The sequence below is a fragment of the Malassezia pachydermatis genome, assembly GCF_001278385.1.
Source record: "Malassezia pachydermatis strain CBS 1879 chromosome Unknown scaffold4, whole genome shotgun sequence".
Lineage (NCBI taxonomy): Eukaryota > Fungi > Basidiomycota > Malasseziomycetes > Malasseziales > Malasseziaceae > Malassezia > Malassezia pachydermatis.
Window position 1 is genome coordinate 91,532 of NW_017253141.1, and position 19,733 is coordinate 111,264.

Genomic DNA, 19,733 nt, shown 5'->3' on the forward strand with positions numbered 1-19,733 from the left:
AAAATTTTACGGCGTGCATCTCCACCACAACGCCTAGGCCATGGACTTGTTTAGCGCGTTGACGGCCGGTGGCGCACGCTTTGATAAAAAGCGGTTTGCGCATGATGTATCGATTTTCCAAGATGCACGGCGGCACGAAGACGAGGAAGTGCCTGCTACAGCGGAATCCAGCGCGGCCGCGGCGCTGCCAGCGTCTTTGGACTTTTTCGGGAGCCACACGCAAGAGCGCGCTTCGCAAGCGCAGGATGCTGTGCCCTCCTCCGCGTTGCGGGCCCGTCGGGCCCCGCTAAAAAAGTCCGAAGTCCCTGCGTTCCTGCGCCAGTACCAAATCAAGCTCACAGGGACGGATGTCCCTGCGCCGCTGGCGTCGTGGGACGACCTGGAAGCGCGATGGCACGTTGAGTCTTGGCTGTACGAGAACCTGCTTGCAGGCAAATGGCCAGAACCCACACCGATCCAGCGCGGTGCAATTAGCGTGATGCTTGAACGGCGCGACCTGCTGGCAGGCGCACCGACGGGCTCCGGTAAAACGCTGGCGTTTGTGTTGCCTGTGTTACAGCTGCTCCAGTCGCATGCCAAAGTGGGATTCCGCGCAGTGATCGTGAGCCCTACGCGGGAACTGGCGCAACAGATTTACGACCAGCTGCAGATCCTGGCCCGGGGCCAGTCGTTCCGTACATGCTTGCTGACGAAAGTCACGAATAAGAGCACCGAAGCGCTGAAGAAGAAAAAGTTTGACATTCTCATCACGACACCGCTACGTCTCGTGCATGCCATTCAGCATGACGAAGTCGATCTGTCGCGCGTCGAGCAGCTTGTCCTGGATGAGGCGGATCGGCTGCTGGAGCAGGGCTTCCTCGAGCAGACCGATGAGATTCTGGCGGCGTGCACGCATCCCGATCTACGCAAGGCACTGTTTAGTGCTACGTTGCCAGCAGGTGTGGAAGAGCTGGCGAAGACGTTCATGGTGAATGAGTGCCGTGTGTTGATTGGCCAGAAAGACAGTGCCACAGAAACGATTGAGCAGCGCTTGGAGTTCACCGGGTCGGAAGACGGCAAGCTGCATGCCTTGCGGGCGCTGATCCAGGCGGGAGGCATGCAGCCGCCCGTGTTGCTGTTTGTACAGTCGATCCAGCGAGCGCGTGAACTGTTCCACGAGCTGGTGTATGATGGTCTGCACGTCGATGTCATCCACAGCGAGCGACCCAAAGCGCAGCGGGAAGCGGTGATTGATGCCTTCAAACGCGGCGATATTTGGATTTTGATATGTACAGAGCTCATGGCGCGCGGCATTGATTTCCATGGCGTAAACTTGGTCATCAACTACGACTTCCCTCAAACGGTCCAAAGCTATATCCACCGTATTGGTCGTACAGGTCGTGCAGGCAAGCAAGGCAAGGCCATAACGTACTTTACCAAAGACGATGCGCCCTACCTCAAATCAGTCGTGAACGTGATGCGGCAGTCTGGGTGCGAGGTGCCCGAGTGGATGCTCAAGCTCCCGAAACCCTCGAAAATGATGAAGAAAAAACTTCGGCAGGCGCCTGTGCAGCGCCAAGACGTTCGTGCGGCGTCGGGCCGAAGTTCCCTGGGCCGTCGTATGGCCAACCGACAGCGTGATATGGTACAGGCGAGCAAACGCCGCAAACTCAAAGCCGCGTCTACGACATAGTCTCATCTGCTTCCGCGGCCGTAGCACCTACACTCAGCGTTTCATGCGCCACGTCGGCCGCCCAACACAAGCGGTTCAGCACAGCAGGATCCGTATCGCCCAGCAAGGTCGCCATATCCTCGCGCTGCAAGTGCATTTTGAAAAAGACAAGCAGGCCTTGGGCCAGATGTGGCTGCCCTACAGTGCCTTTGACCAGCAGCTGCTCCAGTCCCTCACGCTGCGCCTTGGTCGGCGGCTTGGCGAGGGCGGTGTGCACGCGCGGCGTAAGGATTGGCGACTTGGTCTGCGATAGAAGCAGCACTTGCAAGAGCACATGTTGCAAAAACACAGTGCCAGCCGCATGCAAGCTTGTAAAGTCGACCGTCTTGAGCGCGCTCAGAGACAGACCGCCGCGAGCAAACCAGTAGGCGTAAGCACGCGCTACATGGATCAGCTTGCGCATGCGATGCACGTCGCTCAGAACAGCCGCACTCGTATCCTCGGCGTCTTCGTCGTCAGCCTCGGCGTCCTCGCCACCCTGCATACTTTCGCCCCCCACACGCTTCTCGCCAATGTCACGGAAGTAGTCCCATAGCACAAACTGCATCGTGACACGCATGCCCGGCTGATCCTGCGCCAAGTGCTGACCGACCAGCACATAGTATGGGTTGTACGTACGTTCCTGGGCTAAGCAGTGGATCAGCACACGAATGACTTCGCGACGCTGAACCTCGCTCAGCTTAAGCTGCATGAGATTCTGGGCTGCATCCTTGTAGTCCAAACTCGAGAGCAGCGTCGAGAATATCATACGACGTGCGTCTGTATTCATACCTTGTGCCTTGGCAAGCTGCGACACATCGACCTGCGTCGTACCGATGACATCATCTGGCAGAGCACTGGCGACAGCAGGGGCCGGCGCAGGGGTGTCATGGCTCGGCGCCGCTTCGCGACCTGTCCACGCCGCACCAACAAGCCACCAACGCCCATGCGATTCGGCATCCTGCAGGTCCTGCAGACCCACTTGCAAGGCGGCCTGCGTTCGCACGGTACGACGCTTCTCCATCGACGACAAGTACTTGGCCATGCGCTGCAAACTCTCTGCAGACGAGGAGGTATCGCGTGCCAAGTGCCGTCCTTTCTGACGTAGATGAACAAGTGCTTCCAGCATGAATCGGGCACGACTGGACTGTGCGACTTGCGCTGCAGAAGCAGGCGCGCCATCGAGGCACTTTTTCGTCAAATCCACAATGGCTTTCAAGGCTTCAGGATCCGCATGCCGAAGCTGCTGGCCACTGCTCTGCGCCATGCGCAAAATCAGCTCGATATCAATTTCCGCAATGGGTTTGGGCCCTGTCCACCCAGGAATCATCGCCGTGAAACTGTCGCCTAGCAACAGACGCACAAGATCCAGCAGGATACCAGACGAAAGAAGTTTGAGGTTGAACGTGTGGCATAACAGCATGACCAGATTCACACACTCCCGACTCCACGCCGAGACATCGCCGTCCGACGTAGCAAGCAGCGGCGCATAGGAAGCAAGGAAACGCTGAAGACACTCTTGCAGAAAATACGCCCCGAACTCCACACCCACAATTCGATGCATGGCGGCCAGCAGCGCCGCATAAAGCACGACAATTGTCTCACTTAGATTAGACCGCGCAGCAATGGTATCCAGCACGAGCTGTGTGATCATAGAAGTGACGTCGCCACGTGCATATGAGCGGTACAAGCCGTCCAACTCGCCAACAATGGTATCCAAGTTGCCCTCCGCAAGCCTATTCAGCTGGCCATTGATGTGACGGCGAAGTTTCTGATGCTCGAGTGACGTTGCAGCTGTGCTGGCCTTCTCAGCCGCTTTGCGCAACGCTGGCGGCACATACTTGGAAGTAGCCGGCGTAGGCGTGGCTACGTCGTTGGCGGTAGATGCAGGCGGGCCAATGTCTTTTTCCTCCTCCGCCCCTTCCTCGTCTTCATCAAGATCGATATCGTCCTCCTTGTCCTCTTCTTCCTCTTCCTCCTCGTCCTCGTCCTTGTCCTCTTCATCGAGATCATCATCTTCATCTTCATCGAGATCGACATCGTCTTCCTCTTCTTCAAGATCGACATCGCCTTCCAGATCGCCTGGCAATCCCTCGCCCTCCTCACTAGCACCATCGTCATACATGCCAGCATGGAATCGGTCTAGATCATCGAGCAAAAAGTCAAGATCATCACCTTCGTGCTGCTTTTGCCCTTTCTTGCCATACAATTGATGCTCCAACCACGCAATCTCGTCCTCTTCTTGCTGCTCGACGCGACTCAACGAGCGCTGAGAGGTGATGTCGGGGGACGTCGACTCTGTAGTCTGACCCGTTTTCTGCATGAGCTTCTCAAGCTTGGTAGGCCCCTTTTGCTTGTGCGCTGGAGCTGTAGTCGTTTTCATCTGCCCCGTGATCGGATCCATCACTGTTCGCTGTTCAGCCGGTGGTATAGGCGGCTCTGTGACCCGGGCCTTTTTACGTGCTGGCTCCGCTTTGCTCTTTGAAGGGGCAGAGGTCGTCTGTGCATGCACTGGCGTCGATGTAGGTGCAGGGCGCTTCTTGGTGGGAACGCGTGCGGCATGCTTAGCGCGGCGCTGTTCTTTCCTTGCAGCTTTTCGTGCGCCGATCGTAGTACGTTGTGGCTTCTTATGCTTACTATGCCCCCCACCATGAGAGTTCGTGTCAATACCGAGCTCCGCTTGCAAAGCAGCGGGCAAGCGCGTCGTAGAACGCGCTCGGTCTTTCCCCTGACGCATGGTCGTAGCTCGCTGTCAAAAAAAAATAAAATAAAAATGTGGAGATCCTCCAAAAAGGAGACGTGCACGTCCAGCTTCTATCCATATAGACTATAGACAGTTACTCGGTCTTGTCCGACGATGCTTGGGTGTCGTAGCTCTTAGGCTCTTGCGACGCAGGGTTGACCCACGACCACATATCTTTGATCTCATTCCGAGCATAGGCAGTAAGAAGGGCCGCGAACGAGCAGGCTGGCGAGAGGTATAGAAGGGCTGGCTGCCCTGCCTTGAATACATGCATGACGCCCATGGTCATTGCGAGGCCAAGAACGTAGCCAGACATGCAAGCTGTAAAGTACGGTTTCGGGAAGTCGTAGAAGAAGCGCGTAAACGTGAGACTGGGGCGTTTCTCAGAAGCAAGTTTCTGGTCAAAGCTCAGTGCAAGCGCCACAAATACACCAGGCACGACAATATCGCCGAGACCCAGAAGCGAGAACTGAAGCGCAGGCCTAAATTTCCAGCCCAAGGTTTGGATGGTCTCAAGCACTTCCAAGACGTTACGAGGCACGACAATCTTGATGGGGCCGTCAAAGTTGGTCGCCACGCTGACCATGACAGACTGACCGGCAAACTTGGAGCTGCCAAACACCCAGAAGATATCGTAGAGGAACAGACCGCCAAGTAGAATAAAGCCTGTCGCAAACGAGTCGAGCGTGATCAACATAATGCCCTGAATTGCAAGGCAGATCGCAATCACATTGGCCAGGATCCAGTTTTTCGTCATGAGGTAGATCGCTATGATCCCACACACCAGTCCAAAGAAGACCAAGGTGGGAACACTCACCTTCTCGTAAAAGTACAACATCCCCTTCTTGTGCGACGTGGGCTTAGGCGCAGGCGTAGCTGGTGAATAGCTTTTCAAAAGGCAGGGCTGCGTGCAAAACACGATCCCCTTCTTCTGCCAAGAGCCAAACACATGCGGCCCCATCATAATACGGCACAGGTGCACCAGGACATTAGGAATCGCAAGGCAGCCGGCCAGCGCAAAGTACGCGTTGATCACCATAAGAATCATGTCCTTCTCCAGGTACTTGAAAGCAAGGTAAAGCGATAAGAGTACAGCACTGCCAAATACAGGGAAGAGCCAAGCATGATCGGATGACATGCCTTCCGTGTACTCTTCGTCCTCGTCCAGCTCGGACTGACCATGCTTCTTGCGAAGTGCCTTGGTCGCCTCAGGTGTGTGCAGCGAAGCCAAGCTGCCGAGATAGACGACGCTCGATGCTGTAACGAGCAGAGTTCCTAGATGGTGAGCACAATATACACATACCGTAGGCCAAGTACAGCGACACGCTCATGATGGACCACGGGAACACTCGTTGACACCTACATCGCCGGGTGTACCTCATGGTGGAGGTGTGTATTGTGCTAACGTGGAAGGTACGACCTACCTACGACGACGCGGGCGGCTGGATGTAGGCACGTGGGTGGACCCATGCCTCAGCAGGGCCAGACAGGTACGTCTGCGTACCCACCATCCCAGCCCCTTCGACCTTATCGCCACGCAAGATGCGCTCGCGCTCTTCGCGGATCCGTGCCTGGGCTTGCTCACATTGCTCGCGCAAGTACTGAATCACGGCATCCGGTTTCGGGTCACGGAACACAGCTGTGCCGGCCACAATAACATTGGCACCCGCATCCGCACACGCCGAAATCGTCGCAGGCGCTACACCGCCATCGACTTCCACGTCGAGATCGGGGTACCGCGCGCGGAGCTCGGCTACCTTGGGCATGCACTCCTTGATGAATTTCTGGCCACCTGCACCGGGCCATACCGTCATGACCAGGATCATATCGACAGCCTTGGCCAGTGCATCGGAAATCTCCGTGGCTGGCGTGCCAGGGTTGATCGCGACCGAGGCGCGCATCCCTGCTGCCTTGATCTGACGCACAACCTCCAGGGGATCGTCTGTGAGGTAAGTCGATAGGGACGAGGACGTACCTGTAGCTTCAATGTGGAATGTGTACGAAGCGCCGCCAGCCGCTGCAATGTCTTTGATCCACTAGGACGTCAGTACAAAGCTCCTTCCGTACCTTGAGTGGTTCCGAGACCATCATGTGGCAGTCCATAAAGATCTTGGGCACCGCCTTCGAGACGCACTGCAAAATGGGGGCACCCATGACGATGTTAGGCACAAAGTGGCCATCCATAATGTCTGTACGATGTGAGTCGTCATCCACCACTACCTACCCATATGGAGCCAGTCTGCACCACAGTCCATCATACGTTGACACTCATGATTCAAGTTACCCAGGTCCGAGGCCAGGACACTCGGTGCAATCTTCACAGCCGGCATGACAAGCAAGTCGCGTGCAACCGCTTGTGGGGTGCGCCGCCCCCTTTATAAAAAATTTGCCGCTGGCCTCAACGCACGGCCAAGCCACGTGATGGCCCTGACGGTCTGGTCGTTCTCTCCTCTCCACCTAGCTAGCCTCGAGTGTGCTTGTCATGGACGCGCTAGCGGCGTACCAGTCCGAGAGTGAAGAGGAGGTTCCTTCTGTGCCTACATCCTCGGGTGCTCGTGTGCCGGTCACCGATGCACAGAGTGAGAGCGAGAGTGAGAGTGAGAGTGAAGTCGATCCCAAGGACGCCTTCGGATTGCAGCACGCCGTGTCGTCAACGTCGAATGCTCCCACCAGCACAGCGCTTGTGAGTGCTACAGCTGCGCCTGTGGTGGCCGAAAAGCAGGAGGCATTAGATGTCCAGCCAACAACACAGAGCGTGGCGCCTGGTGGGACCAAGACACTGACAGGCTACGTTGAAGAAACGGCCATATCCGATTTTGATTTCCGGAATCAGCAGCGGACCTTTGATGTGCTGGGCTACGCTCGGAATCCCAGCGCGTACGCCGCAGGCACGTCGGCAACCAATGCGCAGGCCTTTGTGGGCGATCACGAGGCCGCACACCAAATGCAAGGCGCGACCCTGGCTGACTTGCGTGGCGGCACAGCAGACACGCGACGGCAATCGCGGGCGATGCGCCGGAAGCGCAAAGGACGCATGGGTGATGCATCCATTGTCGATGGCGAAGGTGCATATGTGGGCCCTTGGGGCGGCTGGGACGACGAGGTAGCGCCTAGGGCGTTTGAGCCTGCACCGGCGACCGACATGGGCCCGACGCCCGAAGAGCTCGAAGCAGCGAAGCAAGCTGCCGAGAAGCGCAAGCGCGAGGCGTCCGAGTACGAGCGGCGCCGACAAATGGACGAGTCGCATGGTACCGAAAAGAGTATTTTCCATGGTGAGTCGCTGTACGATTACCAAGGCCGAACATATATGCATATTCCGACAGATACCGATGTGAACCTACGTGGCGAGCCTGGCGATACGGAATCGTTCTTGCCGGAAATGTGTATTCACACGTTTACCGGGCACAACAAAGGAATTACAGCGCTTCGCCTGTTCCCACAGAGTGGTCACTTGATGCTGAGTGCGAGCATGGATACCAAGATCAAGCTGTGGGATGTGTACCACGAAGGGCGCTGCCTACGTACGTTTTTGGGCCATTCCAATGCGGTGCGTGACGTTACGTTTACGAACGATGGACGTCAGTTCCTCTCGGCTGGCTACGACTGCCAAGTCAAGTTGTGGGATACCGAGACAGGTGCCTGTCTGCAGGCGGTCAGCTTTGACGACGTGCCGCTGTGTGTGCGTTTCAATCCTGACGCAGACAAACAGCACATTTTCCTTGCTGGCACGAACGATAAGCGCATTGTGCAGTACGATTTGCGGGAGCAGCAAATTACGCAGGAGTACAACCAGCACCAGGGCCCAGTGAACACAGTGACGTTTGTCGATATGAACCGCCGTTTCATCTCGACGAGCGACGATAAGAGTTTGCGTGCGTGGGATTGGGACATTCCCGTTCCGATCAAACTGGTAGCGGACCCGTTGATGCACTCCATGCCTTCCGCGACATTGCACCCATCGCAACGGTGGCTGGCGTGCCAAGGTATGAACAATACCATCAGCGTGTACTCCACCGACACGTTCAAGCCACGCAAGAAGACATTCCGTGGGCATACAACCGCTGGGTTTGCGTGCCAAATTGGGTTTAGCCCGGATGGCAGGTTCATGTCGTCCGGCGATAGCCAGGGCGATCTCGTGTTCTGGGACTGGAAAAACGGCAAGGAATTGAAGCGCCTTTCAACACACAAGGATGTGGTCATTGCGCACGAATGGCTGCCGCATGAAACGGTATGTATCTTGACGACTGACAGGAGTCCAAAATCGTAACGGGTGCCTGGGATGGCCTCATCAAACTCTGGGTAGGTACCCACGAGACGACTAACCACAGACGTAAAAAACGCATAGTAGACATCTCATATAATACTACAGACTACAATTACTTGCGGCGCTTCGCCACCTTTTCACCGAGGGCTTTGGAGCCTTGGCCTTTGCTAGCAAACTTGATCGCCTTGCGCAGGTTCATCTCGGAGCCGCCGCCCTTGTCCATCTTGGCCAGCAGCTGCATGTGCGCTGCCCGCTCCTTGCTGGCATCGATCTCGTTCGGCTGGAACGTGCGCTTGACACCACGCGGCTTCGATTCGCCTTCCAGCTTGGTATCAAAGCGGCCCATGGACGCCGTGCTGCCACGCGCACGCAGCAACTCGGCCTCCAACTCGGCACGTCGGCGAGCACGCGATGGAGCCACACCGGAGCCAAGTTCGCTCTTGGGCGCTGCTGCCGTTGCAGCCGCTTCGCCAGCCTGCCGAGCGAGATTGCGCTGGTGCTGCTTCTCGTTCTTGAGGCGGCGTTCCTTGCGCTCCTTCGCCGCAGCCTTGTCAGGCCGGAAATCGTCGTCGGCATTGTTCGGCACCTCAACAAGCCACTGGTTTTCCAGCTGCTTGTTAGCGCCTTGGTAGCCCCAGCGTGGGACCCATTCGCCGCGCTCTTCATCGTAGATCATGCGGTCCTTCTTGCGTTTGACAATACCCTTGGCCTTGGCAAACTTCTCCCATTTGGTCAGTGGCTTGGGCTTGGGCAACGGCTTCTCACGCGGCAGCGCTGTCTCAAACGCAGGGAGCGTCGCAAGGGGACCGTACGTCGCATCGCGCTGAATCGGAAATTGGAACAAGGTATTGATCAAGTGCTGCGTCGCATTCCGAGTGCGCGATTGCAGCAAGGCTTCGCGGTCCTTTTTGTACGCACGCACATCAAGCGGATTCACATCCAACGAGGCTAAGAGGCCTGCATCCAGCTGCAGGGGCGTCTCGCCCTGCTCTACAGCTGTACTTGTGCTCACCGCGGCAGCCATAGGTAGGAACGTAGCACAGCGCGAGGCTCGCCACGCCGTCAAGCGTCCACCGCAAACTTTTTCTGGAAGGCATCACGTGATGGTGCATCCACGCGCGCGTAGCGCTGTCGACGCTCGCTCGCTCGCTCGCTCCTAGGGCATCGAGTGCGTTCTCCACGAGGCCAAGATGCTGCGCGAGGGCCTCTGGTTCCTGATGCGGCTGCTGAAGCTAGCAGCGATCGTTGTATCGCTAGTCCAGCTTCTGATCTTTTTGCCTCTCTCGCTGGAGCATAGTCAGGAGACCTTCTTGACGTTCTCCGCGCTCATGGCCATGTTCTACTTTAGCCTGACTACGATGCGCCTGCTCACCGCCGACACTCGGTTCAAGTACGTGACGCGCATCATTATGTCGCTCCAGAACTTTGTGATTCCAGCCGCGCTCTTCTTGTGTGCGCGGTTGTACGCACCCGATGCATCGCATGCATCGCATACATCGACACCACAGCCGTTCTCGGCCACCTCTGTGCCATGGATGCAGTCCGTGTCGAAAGCCCAAATGTGGCTTGCGTCTCGTACGCCATTCTCCTGGGGTGTCAAGCAGGAGGAGGTCGTGCCCAAGGACCAGTTCTTCTCGACGCTGCTGCACATGGCACAGTACTCTCTTTCGCGGGTGCCTGGCGCTTGGTACTCGTTCCTATTGTACATGAGCCCAGTATTCTCCCTGCTCGAAGGACTCGCAAGCTTGTTGGTTGTACAGGCTGTCGCTCGATTCTCTCAGTGGCTGTATGTATCGCCTTAGACTGACCTCAGCATTCACGATCCTCATGGCCGTCGGACACGACGTATTAGCAGCAGTGTCCTGATCCGCAAACTCCTCCAGCTTGGTATTGAGGCAAGTGAGGCGTGGCAGCTTGTCTTTCTTCTGTTCTCGTCCACCGTGTATGTGGCATCGTCGGTTGGTCTGTATGTCAGCTTCGAAGGCGCTACCAACGGCCGCCCACTTACGGCCGCGGCCATTGGCGCGTGTGTCGCCTCGACGTTGTGGGTGACGGGGTTTGCTCTGGCCTTCCGCAAGGCGAATATCGTCGAGACGTGCCTTATGTATGCGTATGTTGTGTTCAACGTGTACCAACTAAGCACGTCGTTGCTGCTGGGCACAGACCCTCTGCACTTGCTGCACTCGTTCCGCAGTAAGAACTTCTCAGCCGTGCTGCTGAATGGGCCGACAGGTGCGATACTAGACCGGATGACCAACGCCATTGAGCATGGATTGCGTGTGTTTAGTGTCGCGATGGAGACCCTGCCGCCGACGGTGATCGTGAACTTGGTATACCGTGTGACGGTGATGTACCTCGCGACGCGTGTGCTGGTCATCTTGGAATGGCAGAGTCAGTACCGCAGTGCCCCTGTGTCTACGCCGTCAGACACGAACTGGCTCGATACAGAGGAGACGGCCAAGCTCTCGGAGCTAATGATGAGTGCCAAGGAGCCGAGCTCTTCGGATGAAACGGATACCCCCGACTATACAAGTGCAGAAGAGCCGATGGATATGCCAGAGTACGAAGAAAGGCCGGTCCGTTCCCGTATCATGGAGAAGGACGAGGAACGGAAGAACGATACAAGACCATCGTGTATGTACGAAAGCACTAACATTTGCAGCCCTCGGCATGGTCTTTGTGCGCTACTCGCGTTTTGTCCTAATTACCGTATACAGCCATTTGCTGTTGCTGGATCAGAACCACCAAATCTACTGGCGCATGCTGGCTGTATCGTTCACATTGGGTCTGTGGGGCATTGAGCTGCTTCTTAGCAAGGAAGATGCGGTGGTGAGCTATGACTAACGCCGTGTCACTGGTTTGTATTATAGATAGGGGGTATATAATGTTCGCGTCATGCCGTAGGAGGCCTCGTAGCCTCGAAAGACTGTGCGTCGGCAAGAAAAGCTTCCAGGACGGAGGCAAGGCCCTCGCTGAAGGTAAGTAGGCGACAACGTACCCTGTCTTGGCGCTCACGCCATAGCAGGAGAGAGCATAGGCTGGTGTCGTATCGCTGTGGCCTTCACGCCATGTCTTGGTAAGCGATGCATGAATTTCGTCGACCAACGAAGCAGAGCTCACGTCGTCCATCTTCGTCACAAGGACAACGATGGGCTGGCCACGTGTGTGCGCTTCCTCGGCGACGGCGCGCCATGCAAGGCTCGTAGCGTCTCTGTACGTCGGTGCCGCCTCGTTCTCCACGGAAGCATTGTGGATCCACGCAGGTCCATCGATGACCCACACCAACACATGCGCGTCGGCCATGTACTGCGCCCAGAGCGATCGCATGCTGGGCGCGCCACCGAGGTCCCAGAACCGCAGGATTCGTTTCTGGTACGGCAAGTCAAGCACATTCTGTCCCACGGTGGGCGGCAGGCGAGAGGAGGGGGCACGGCCCTGTAGGTAGTGATGCCGTAGCTGGGACGAATGAGTCAGCCAAGAAACGTACCGCTTCCTGGAACCACGTTTTACCGCCGCCCTGAAGTCCAATCAAAAGGACATGGTACGTGGACTTTTTGTTCCACTGTGCTCATGGATCAGTGACGTAGGGCACCTACCATACAAGCCTGCCACGAGATGGTACATCCCATCCACGCGATGGCGCACGTTGCACCGACCTACGCACGCACGCGTGGGCGCGAGCCAGCGTTGGAGGCATCACGTGAGACTATACCAATGGCCCCTACCTGATTGGCCGGCAGGACACGGGAGAGGGCGGTTTTGCGAGGCAGGTCGGCCGGCGGCGCTCCTAGTCCGTTTGTTCCACGTCGTTTGCACTCCCTGTTGACGACGATGCTGGGCTCGTTGAGGGCAGCGACAACTATGCCGCGTGCGCGGCTCAGTGCTGGTCCATCTGTAGCAACGCTTCGTGCTGCGACGTTTTCGACGTCGAGCGCGCGTCGTCAGGCTGCGCTAGCACCTGATCCGCCCAAGATGATCAAACTCACAGTGAACGGCAAGGAGGTCGAAGTCGAGCAGGGGTATGTGAGATAGAGGGCGACTGACCAGCAGCACTACGCTCATTCAGGCGTGTGAGAAGGCCGGCTTCCAGATCCCGCGCTTTTGCTACCACGAGCGTCTGAACATTGCAGGCAACTGCCGTATGTGCTTGGTGGAAAGCAAGGGTGCGCCCAAGCCGCTTGCCTCGTGTGCGTTCCCGGCGATGCCGGGTCAGCAGATCTTCACGGAGTCGCCAGTGGTCGCCAAGGCGCGTCAGGGTGTGCTGGAGTTCCTGCTGATGAACCACCCGCTGGACTGCCCGATTTGCGACTGGGGTGGCGAGTGTGACCTGCAGGACCAGACGATGCGCTACGGCTCAGACCGTTCGCGTTACCACGAGATGGCTGGCAAGCGTGCTGTTGAGGACAAGTACCTCGGCCCGCTGGTCAAGACAGTCATGACCCGTTGCATTCAGTGCACGCGTTGTGTGCGTTACGCCAACGAGGTGGCGGGTGTGCCGGACCTGGGTACGACAGGTCGTGGCAACCAGCTGCAGATTGGCATGTACATCGAGAAGATGCTCGACTCGGAGATGTCGGGTAACGTTATCGACTTGTGCCCTGTCGGTGCGCTCACGTCGCGCCCCCATGCGTTCCAGTCGCGTCCGTGGGAGCTGAAGAAGGTCGAGTCGATTGACGTGCTGGACGCTGTGGGCTGCAACATTCGCGTGGATGCGCGCGACCTGCAGGTGATGCGTGTGCTCCCGCGCACGAACGATGATGTGAACGAGGAGTGGATTAACGATAAGACGCGCTATGCCTGCGATGGTCTGAAGTACCAACGTCTCACGGTGCCGCTGATCCGCCAGGGTGACCGCTTCGTCCCGGCGTCGTGGCCGGAGGCACTGGAAGCGATTGCGCAGGGCCTCGTGCGCAGTGGCGCGAAGGGCGACGAGATCCAGGGTGTCGCTGGTGCGCTGGCGGATGCTGAGTCGATGGTGGCGCTGAAGGACCTTATGCACCGCCTAGGCTCGGAGAACGTCCTTACCGACGAACCGAAGGGTGACGAGGTGCCGATCAACGGCGTGGACATCCGCTCGAACTACACGTTCAACACGAGCATTGCGGGTCTAGACGAGGCGGACTATGTGATCCTCATTGGCACGAATCCTCGTCATGAGGCTACGATTATCAACGCCCGTCTGCGCAAGAACTACCTGCGCAACGAACTCGACCTGGCGCTCATCGGTGACAAGGTCGACCTGACATACGAGTATGACCACATTGGCACGGATGCCAAGGCCGTGGAGGAGTTGGCAGCTGGCAAGGGCCCGGCGGCCGAGCGCCTGAAGCAGGCGAAGAAGCCGCTGGTCATTGTCGGCAGCGGTGTGGCAGACCACCCTGATGGTGCTGCGATCTTGAAGAGCGTGGCGACGCTCGTGCAGTCGAACAAGGACAAGATGCTGACGCCGGAGTGGAACGGCTTCAACTTCCTGCAGCGTGCTGCCTCGCGTGTGGCGGCACGTGAGATGGGCTACCACGGCGCAGCTGGCAAGACGAAGCCCAAGTTTATGTACCTGCTCAACGCGGATGATATCACCGCAGCTAAGATCCCGAAGGATGCGTTCGTGGTGTACCAGGGCCACCACGGTGATGTGGGTGCGCAGTTTGCGGACGTATGCTTGCCAGGTCTGGCGTACACCGAGAAGAGCACGACGTATATGAACACGGAGGGTCGTACACAGATGACCCGCACGGCAGTCTCGGGTGCGGGTGCCTCACGCGAGGACTGGAAGATTGTGCGCGCGCTCTCCGAGGTGCTCGGCGTGACGCTGCCCTACGACGATGTGACGGCTGTGCGCGACCGCTTGTACGATATCTCCCCAGCGCTTGTGCGCTACGACACGCGCGAGCCGACGAGCCCTGAGGTGGCCGCGCTCGGTCTCGAGCAGCTCGCAAGTGCTCAGGCCAAGGCAAGTGGTGTGCCGCTGCACCGTCCGGTGGACAACTTCTACCAGACCGACCCTGTATCGCGCGCCTCGCCTACGATGGCCAAGTGTGTGCAGGCGTTTGTTCTCAAGGCCCCTTCGTTCCAGGAGAAGTGGGCCAATGCCACAGAGACGGAGCATGCGTCGGCGTAGACGTAGGCATATAGCACGCAAAAAGATCGATCGTCTCTTTCCCCTCCTTGCGCAACCCGCCGGCCTCTAGATGAGTTGAAGGAATTGAGCAAATAAAATTAGACAATCAGAGTTGAAACGATGAAGACAAACCAATGCATAGTAAAGACGAGGCAAAGAGCAAATCATATTCCGACTCCACTCTGCTGCAAAGAGTGGGTGGTAAAAAATATAGCCCCAGTGAGAAAGCAGTCCCGTCTGTAGATGAGTCGGTGGACGCAACATAGAACTCCCTCTTGCCGAACGCCTTCAAGGCTGTAGCCATCCCTAGGATGTTAGACACGGATCCGCCGCCCCCTACAGTGCGCCTGGAGCGCGGTAGAAGCTCGAGCCAGCTGCCATTACTGAGGGACCGCAGCCATAACCGCAATCCAAGCGCTGTCGGCATTGCTAGGTCCTTGTCAGACCGTATTCGATTAACGCGTGGCAACCAAACCGCAGAGCCAGATTTGGAACAAGGGCCTAGTCCTTTGGACGCCGAGCCCACGGTCAGCGTTGTGCCGCCCATTCGCGAGCAAAGGGAAGATAGCAACCCTCGCTTCAAGCCGAACCAGCTTTGGCCATGGAACGGCGATGCTGCTTCGGCGTGGTCCTTCCATCGTCCGAGCCAAACATCTTCGACCATTCCACAATACCCAGAGGACGAAATTGACCCTATGACGCCGCCTGATACCAGCCGTCATGGCTCAAGTGCAACAGTGCCTTTATACAATAACAGTCTTCGCACATCGAAAGGATCCTTGGATGTGACCAAAGCCTTGGACGATGGTCGTCCACGTATGCCCTCGATTATGGTGCAGGGCGTGGGCGAAGCAGAGCCTGTGCTATTGGATTCTGCCACCGATACAGCAGCCCCCGCTCCCTCCATTGAGGGGTCAGTGGCCAGCCCTGCAGCCAATGCACATGAGACCCATCGTCGCTCGTCGTGGATGCCCCGCCTTCCCTCCTTGTGGCCCTCAAGCACGAGCGAAGAGACTACAAACAAGGCAGGCGCTACGGCCAGCAAAAGCGATGCACATGGCGACCAAGAGCCCTCCTTATCGCGCTCCAGTTCGTTGTGGCGGCGATACCAAGACTCGCACAAAGCTCAAGAAACGGGGCAAGAACCGCTGCAATTGCACTCCAACGAAATGGTCGATTATTTGGACGTACTCGACCCAGCCGTGGGGATCTTCAATACCCTACAAGACTATGGCAATAGCTCCATGATTCCCAATGTCCCATGGCTCTACAATCGCCGTCCGAAATTGCGCATCGATCAATTCGTCCGTGAGTCTGAGAAAACATTAGAGTCGCCGCCCATGAGTGCCGACGCAGTGCCTGTGGATCAGACCGGAAGGATGAAGAGCATCTCGAAAATTCCTTCGATCCATCTCACCGAGGTGGGAGATACTACAAGGCCTTTGGCTGGCAAAGATGACCATTTGTTTCTTCCCAACAAGCAAGCCGAGGAAAGCCAGTTGGATCTGAGTGTCTATCCGGCGCAGGATCAGGCAGCGCCGACGGAAGAGCAGTCGACAGATTCCCATGATACCTTAAAGAAAGCCGGGGAAGAGGAAGAAGACCCTCATACAGATCGCTGGTACGCGATGGACGAGGAAGAGCGTCGTGAGTTGGAAGGGCACATCAAGTACCTACTAAACACTAAGTCGAAGACGAAGCGTATGTTCAAGGGCTTTTGGAACTTTGTACGCACGCCGATGGGCTTCATCTTGACGACGTACATCTTCTTGATCTTTTCATGGGGTGTGGCCATTTTCTTGTTCATTGTCAATTGGGTCCATGTGGAGCCATACCACAAATGGCGTTTGTGGGTGGAAGTTTGTGACCAGGTTCTATGTGCATTGTTCGTGACGCGTGGTGTTGGTTTTGCGCCCTACCGTGTGGTCGACACGTATCGCATGGTCCATATTGCGCACTTCCACTTTTTGACGTACAGACGACGGAAGCTACTGAATCTCCCCAAGCTTGCGAATGAAAGTGAGTTGCCCCGGTACACGGAGGAACAACTGGCGCATATTATGCATGATAATTCCAAGCAGATTTCCCATTCGGAGCATGAGGTGGAAGACATTTCCCAGATGCTTGAGCGGATTGGTGTGAAGAATGCGAATGAACTATCAGACCAGCTTCCAGACTTTAACAGACTCCTGACTCCTATACCTGGCCACCCTGCGGAAGGGAAGGTCATCCTTAGTCGTGAGGAACAACAAAAAGAGCGCCTACGACGTGCGCCGTCCATTCAGTCGATTGTGGAGAAACAATCACGAGAGGTGAGCGTGCTGACGCCCAAAGAGCAGGCGTTGCTCCAGCACTATCAGCGCCGTTTCCATGCCTCGCATACATTCTACCGTTACTGTGAAACAGAAACGCATCGACCCTTTCCGTTGTGGCTCATGATGACTATTGTCAGTCTCCTGGACGTGTACTCGATGCTACAGTGTTGTTTGGCCGGTACGATGTGGGGCATTCGGTATGAACGTCGACCCACGTCTCTGACGGCTTCTATTGTTTCGAGCTCGCTTTCCTGTAACATCATTGCAGGGCTGCTGATTTGGCAGGGCGGGAAACGTACGCGCAAGACCGAAGTGGTAGAGCGACGTGTTAAACTGGCCCTGGAGGAGCGTGCGATTGAGCGAATGGAACGCAAGCGTCTAAAAAACGCTCAAGTACGTCAAGAGCAGATATTGCATGAGAAAGAGCCAACGCAAGTGCGCCATCGTTCGTGGTAGTAGTGTATTCATAGTGTGTATGTAATTCGTTGGATTCGTACTGTAGCTCCACATAACATCCGCTTGGCCGGTGCTACGCGTTCCTGGTAGGGGCCATGTCGCGGCCATCGCATACGTCGACGCCAGTGCCGGAGCTTCGTGGTGCGGCGGCTATTGCGCGCAACATCGATGCGGCGGCAGAGAAGCTGTCCATGGGCCAGCCGAAACGGTCGCACAGCCGCACGTACGTATAGTCGCCTAAGACTCATTCGGGAGCACTATCATGACAGAGGCAGGGAGGCAGCCATGGTACGATGCGGAGGGGAAGCCGATTCAGCCGTACATTGTAGGTGTGGCGGGCGGAAGTGCCAGTGGGAAAACATCGATTGCCAAGGAGATTTTGAAGCGCCTTCCGAACGTGTCATGGGTTGCCATTCTCAGTCAGGATGCCTTTTATCGCCCCTTGAACGAGGAGCAGATCCAGCAGGCGTTCGAACAAAATTTCGACTTTGATCATCCGAACGCCATTGATCAGGAACTGCTTGTACAATGTGTCAAAGATTTAAAAGCGTCACGCGCTGTGCAAGTACCTATTTACAGCTTTACGCAGCATCAGCGCCTGCCAGAAACGACCTACTTGTATGGCCACACAGTCCTTGTGCTGGAAGGTTTGTTTGTGCTGCACGATCCAGCGCTACGAGATTTGCTTGATTTGAAGATCTTTGTACAGACGGACCCTGACATCATGCTGGCCCGGCGAATCCGGCGTGATATTGTCGATCGTGGCCGTTCGGTCGACGGCGTGTTGGACCAGTACCTTCGCTTCGTGAAACCGTCCTTCGATACCTTTGTCGGTCCCTCCGCTCGATACGCCGACATCATTGTGCCAGGTATGCACAATGCCGTGGCCATCGATGTCATCGGCCAGCACATTGCAAAGCACTTGACACGAGCCAGGACTCTTCTGTTGCGGCAGGACATCAGCCGTACGCTTGAGCCGGCGCCGTTTGATGTAGCCTCGGGGCGTACATTCCCCTTGGCGCGGCTGCGTGTAGGGACCAGCGTGGATGGCACACCAGTGCATGTGGTGGAACTGGCGCCCTTCTCCGAACAAGGGGATGCAGAAGGATTGGTGGCTCATACAGACGACATTCTGCCGCTCCCGCCAAACCTGTGTGTCATTCCGCCCAAGGCACAGCTGCAAGCTATGCTTACTGTGATGCACGATGTGAGCACGGCTTCCGGCGACTTTGCTTGGGCGTGCAAACGTGCAGGGGCATTTGTTGCTGAAGCGGCTATGAAGTTGCTGCCGTATCGCTCGCGAAAGATTTGCACGCCCACAGGCGAAAAATGTACGGGTGTCGAGCTTGATGTGACCCATATCTGCGGCGTGTCGATCCTACGCTCAGGCGCAATATTAGAACAAGTACGTATGGATCTGCTAACCACATTAGCCTCTTCGACGTGCGTTGCCGGCGCTGGCATTAGGCTCCCTTCTGATCCAGAGCTCTGGGACAAACTATCGACCGATGCTGTACGTGCCTGACAGAGACCTGACCATACAGCTACTCCGTATCCCTGCCGTCGTTCGTCAAAGATCGCACGAAAGCAGCGCAGACGTGGGTCCTGCTGACCGATGCGCAAATCGGCACGGGCGCGGCAGCCTTTATGGCAGTGCGTGTCCTCCTCGATCACGGAGTCCCAGAGAACCAGATCATTTTGCTGACACTGCTCGTGTCTGCACAGGGCGGTGTATGGTCCTTGCAACATGCCTTCCCACAAGTGCGCATTATCACAGCGGGTGTCGATCCAGGCCTGCAACAGTTTACATGGCCGGACCAGCACGATGGGTACACAGTGCACACGCATACGACATCACACGCAGAACACTACACACCTGCCGAAGCAGATATGGCCGAGCGTCAAGTTTTTGCTATTACCCCAGGGTGTGGCCAAATGGGCGATCGATTCTGGGGCACATAGACACTATCCATAGGCCCTTCGCTGCCATCATGGCCTGGCGTCTGGAAGAGTGAGCATTGTGGGGTTGGGCGTAGATTTTTTCTCCATGATTGGGTAATTATCTGCACGTCTGCGCGGAAAGCACCGGCCAAGCAAACTATGCGCGGCTGTCTCACTTGCTGACGTGAACATCACGCCCGCGCATC

The 19,733-nt window shown here is 56.7% G+C and overlaps 11 protein-coding genes across 11 annotated transcripts; 6 read left to right on the plus strand and 5 right to left on the minus strand.

Annotated features, from left to right (window-relative positions):
- Positions 1-40: 40 nt before the first annotated feature.
- On the plus strand, positions 41-1,672 carry Malapachy_3701 (atp-dependent rna helicase rok1; the record flags this gene model as incomplete). Its single annotated transcript, XM_018138163.1, has 1 exon — positions 41-1,672. The coding sequence occupies one exon, from the start codon at positions 41-43 to the stop codon at positions 1,670-1,672; it is 1,632 nt and encodes a 543-aa protein (XP_017991823.1).
- Positions 1,662-4,427, minus strand: Malapachy_3801 (mif4g ma4 domain-containing protein; the record flags this gene model as incomplete). The annotated part of the gene is made up of 1 exon (XM_018138260.1): positions 1,662-4,427. One exon carries the CDS (start codon positions 4,425-4,427, stop codon positions 1,662-1,664), a length of 2,766 nt encoding a protein of 921 aa, XP_017991583.1.
- A 100-nt stretch (positions 4,428-4,527) lies between these two features.
- Positions 4,528-5,764, minus strand: Malapachy_3782 (peptidase a22b family protein; the record flags this gene model as incomplete). The annotated part of the gene is made up of 2 exons (XM_018138241.1): positions 4,528-5,708; positions 5,737-5,764. 2 exons carry the CDS (start codon positions 5,762-5,764, stop codon positions 4,528-4,530), a joined length of 1,209 nt encoding a protein of 402 aa, XP_017991603.1.
- Positions 5,765-5,857: 93 nt separating this feature from the next.
- Positions 5,858-6,763, minus strand: Malapachy_3788 (ribulose-5-phosphate 3-epimerase; the record flags this gene model as incomplete). The annotated part of the gene is made up of 4 exons (XM_018138247.1): positions 5,858-6,375; positions 6,409-6,469; positions 6,501-6,622; positions 6,658-6,763. 4 exons carry the CDS (start codon positions 6,761-6,763, stop codon positions 5,858-5,860), a joined length of 807 nt encoding a protein of 268 aa, XP_017991598.1.
- A 152-nt stretch (positions 6,764-6,915) lies between these two features.
- On the plus strand, positions 6,916-8,767 carry Malapachy_3752 (pre-mrna splicing factor; the record flags this gene model as incomplete). Its single annotated transcript, XM_018138211.1, has 3 exons — positions 6,916-8,661; positions 8,685-8,732; positions 8,762-8,767. 3 exons carry the CDS (start codon positions 6,916-6,918, stop codon positions 8,765-8,767), a joined length of 1,800 nt encoding a protein of 599 aa, XP_017991952.1.
- Positions 8,768-8,809: 42 nt separating this feature from the next.
- Malapachy_3771 (rrs1-regulator of ribosome biogenesis) lies at positions 8,810-9,721 on the minus strand (the record flags this gene model as incomplete). The annotated part of the gene is made up of 1 exon (XM_018138230.1): positions 8,810-9,721. One exon carries the CDS (start codon positions 9,719-9,721, stop codon positions 8,810-8,812), a length of 912 nt encoding a protein of 303 aa, XP_017991865.1.
- Positions 9,722-9,887: 166 nt separating this feature from the next.
- Positions 9,888-11,541, plus strand: Malapachy_3792 (hypothetical protein; the record flags this gene model as incomplete). The annotated part of the gene is made up of 3 exons (XM_018138251.1): positions 9,888-10,483; positions 10,511-11,331; positions 11,360-11,541. 3 exons carry the CDS (start codon positions 9,888-9,890, stop codon positions 11,539-11,541), a joined length of 1,599 nt encoding a protein of 532 aa, XP_017991742.1.
- Positions 11,542-11,590: 49 nt separating this feature from the next.
- On the minus strand, positions 11,591-12,321 carry Malapachy_3813 (arl3p; the record flags this gene model as incomplete). Its single annotated transcript, XM_018138272.1, has 4 exons — positions 11,591-11,669; positions 11,696-12,153; positions 12,185-12,264; positions 12,294-12,321. The coding sequence occupies 4 exons, from the start codon at positions 12,319-12,321 to the stop codon at positions 11,591-11,593; spliced, it is 645 nt and encodes a 214-aa protein (XP_017991959.1).
- A 237-nt stretch (positions 12,322-12,558) lies between these two features.
- Malapachy_3754 (nadh-ubiquinone oxidoreductase) lies at positions 12,559-14,815 on the plus strand (the record flags this gene model as incomplete). Its single annotated transcript, XM_018138213.1, has 2 exons — positions 12,559-12,716; positions 12,748-14,815. 2 exons carry the CDS (start codon positions 12,559-12,561, stop codon positions 14,813-14,815), a joined length of 2,226 nt encoding a protein of 741 aa, XP_017991946.1.
- A 311-nt stretch (positions 14,816-15,126) lies between these two features.
- Positions 15,127-17,586, plus strand: Malapachy_3791 (hypothetical protein; the record flags this gene model as incomplete). The annotated part of the gene is made up of 1 exon (XM_018138250.1): positions 15,127-17,586. The coding sequence occupies one exon, from the start codon at positions 15,127-15,129 to the stop codon at positions 17,584-17,586; it is 2,460 nt and encodes an 819-aa protein (XP_017991618.1).
- Positions 17,587-17,681: 95 nt separating this feature from the next.
- On the plus strand, positions 17,682-19,548 carry Malapachy_3769 (armadillo beta-catenin plakoglobin; the record flags this gene model as incomplete). The annotated part of the gene is made up of 4 exons (XM_018138228.1): positions 17,682-17,809; positions 17,842-18,991; positions 19,020-19,099; positions 19,131-19,548. The coding sequence occupies 4 exons, from the start codon at positions 17,682-17,684 to the stop codon at positions 19,546-19,548; spliced, it is 1,776 nt and encodes a 591-aa protein (XP_017991915.1).
- Between the last annotated feature and the right edge of the window lie 185 nt (positions 19,549-19,733).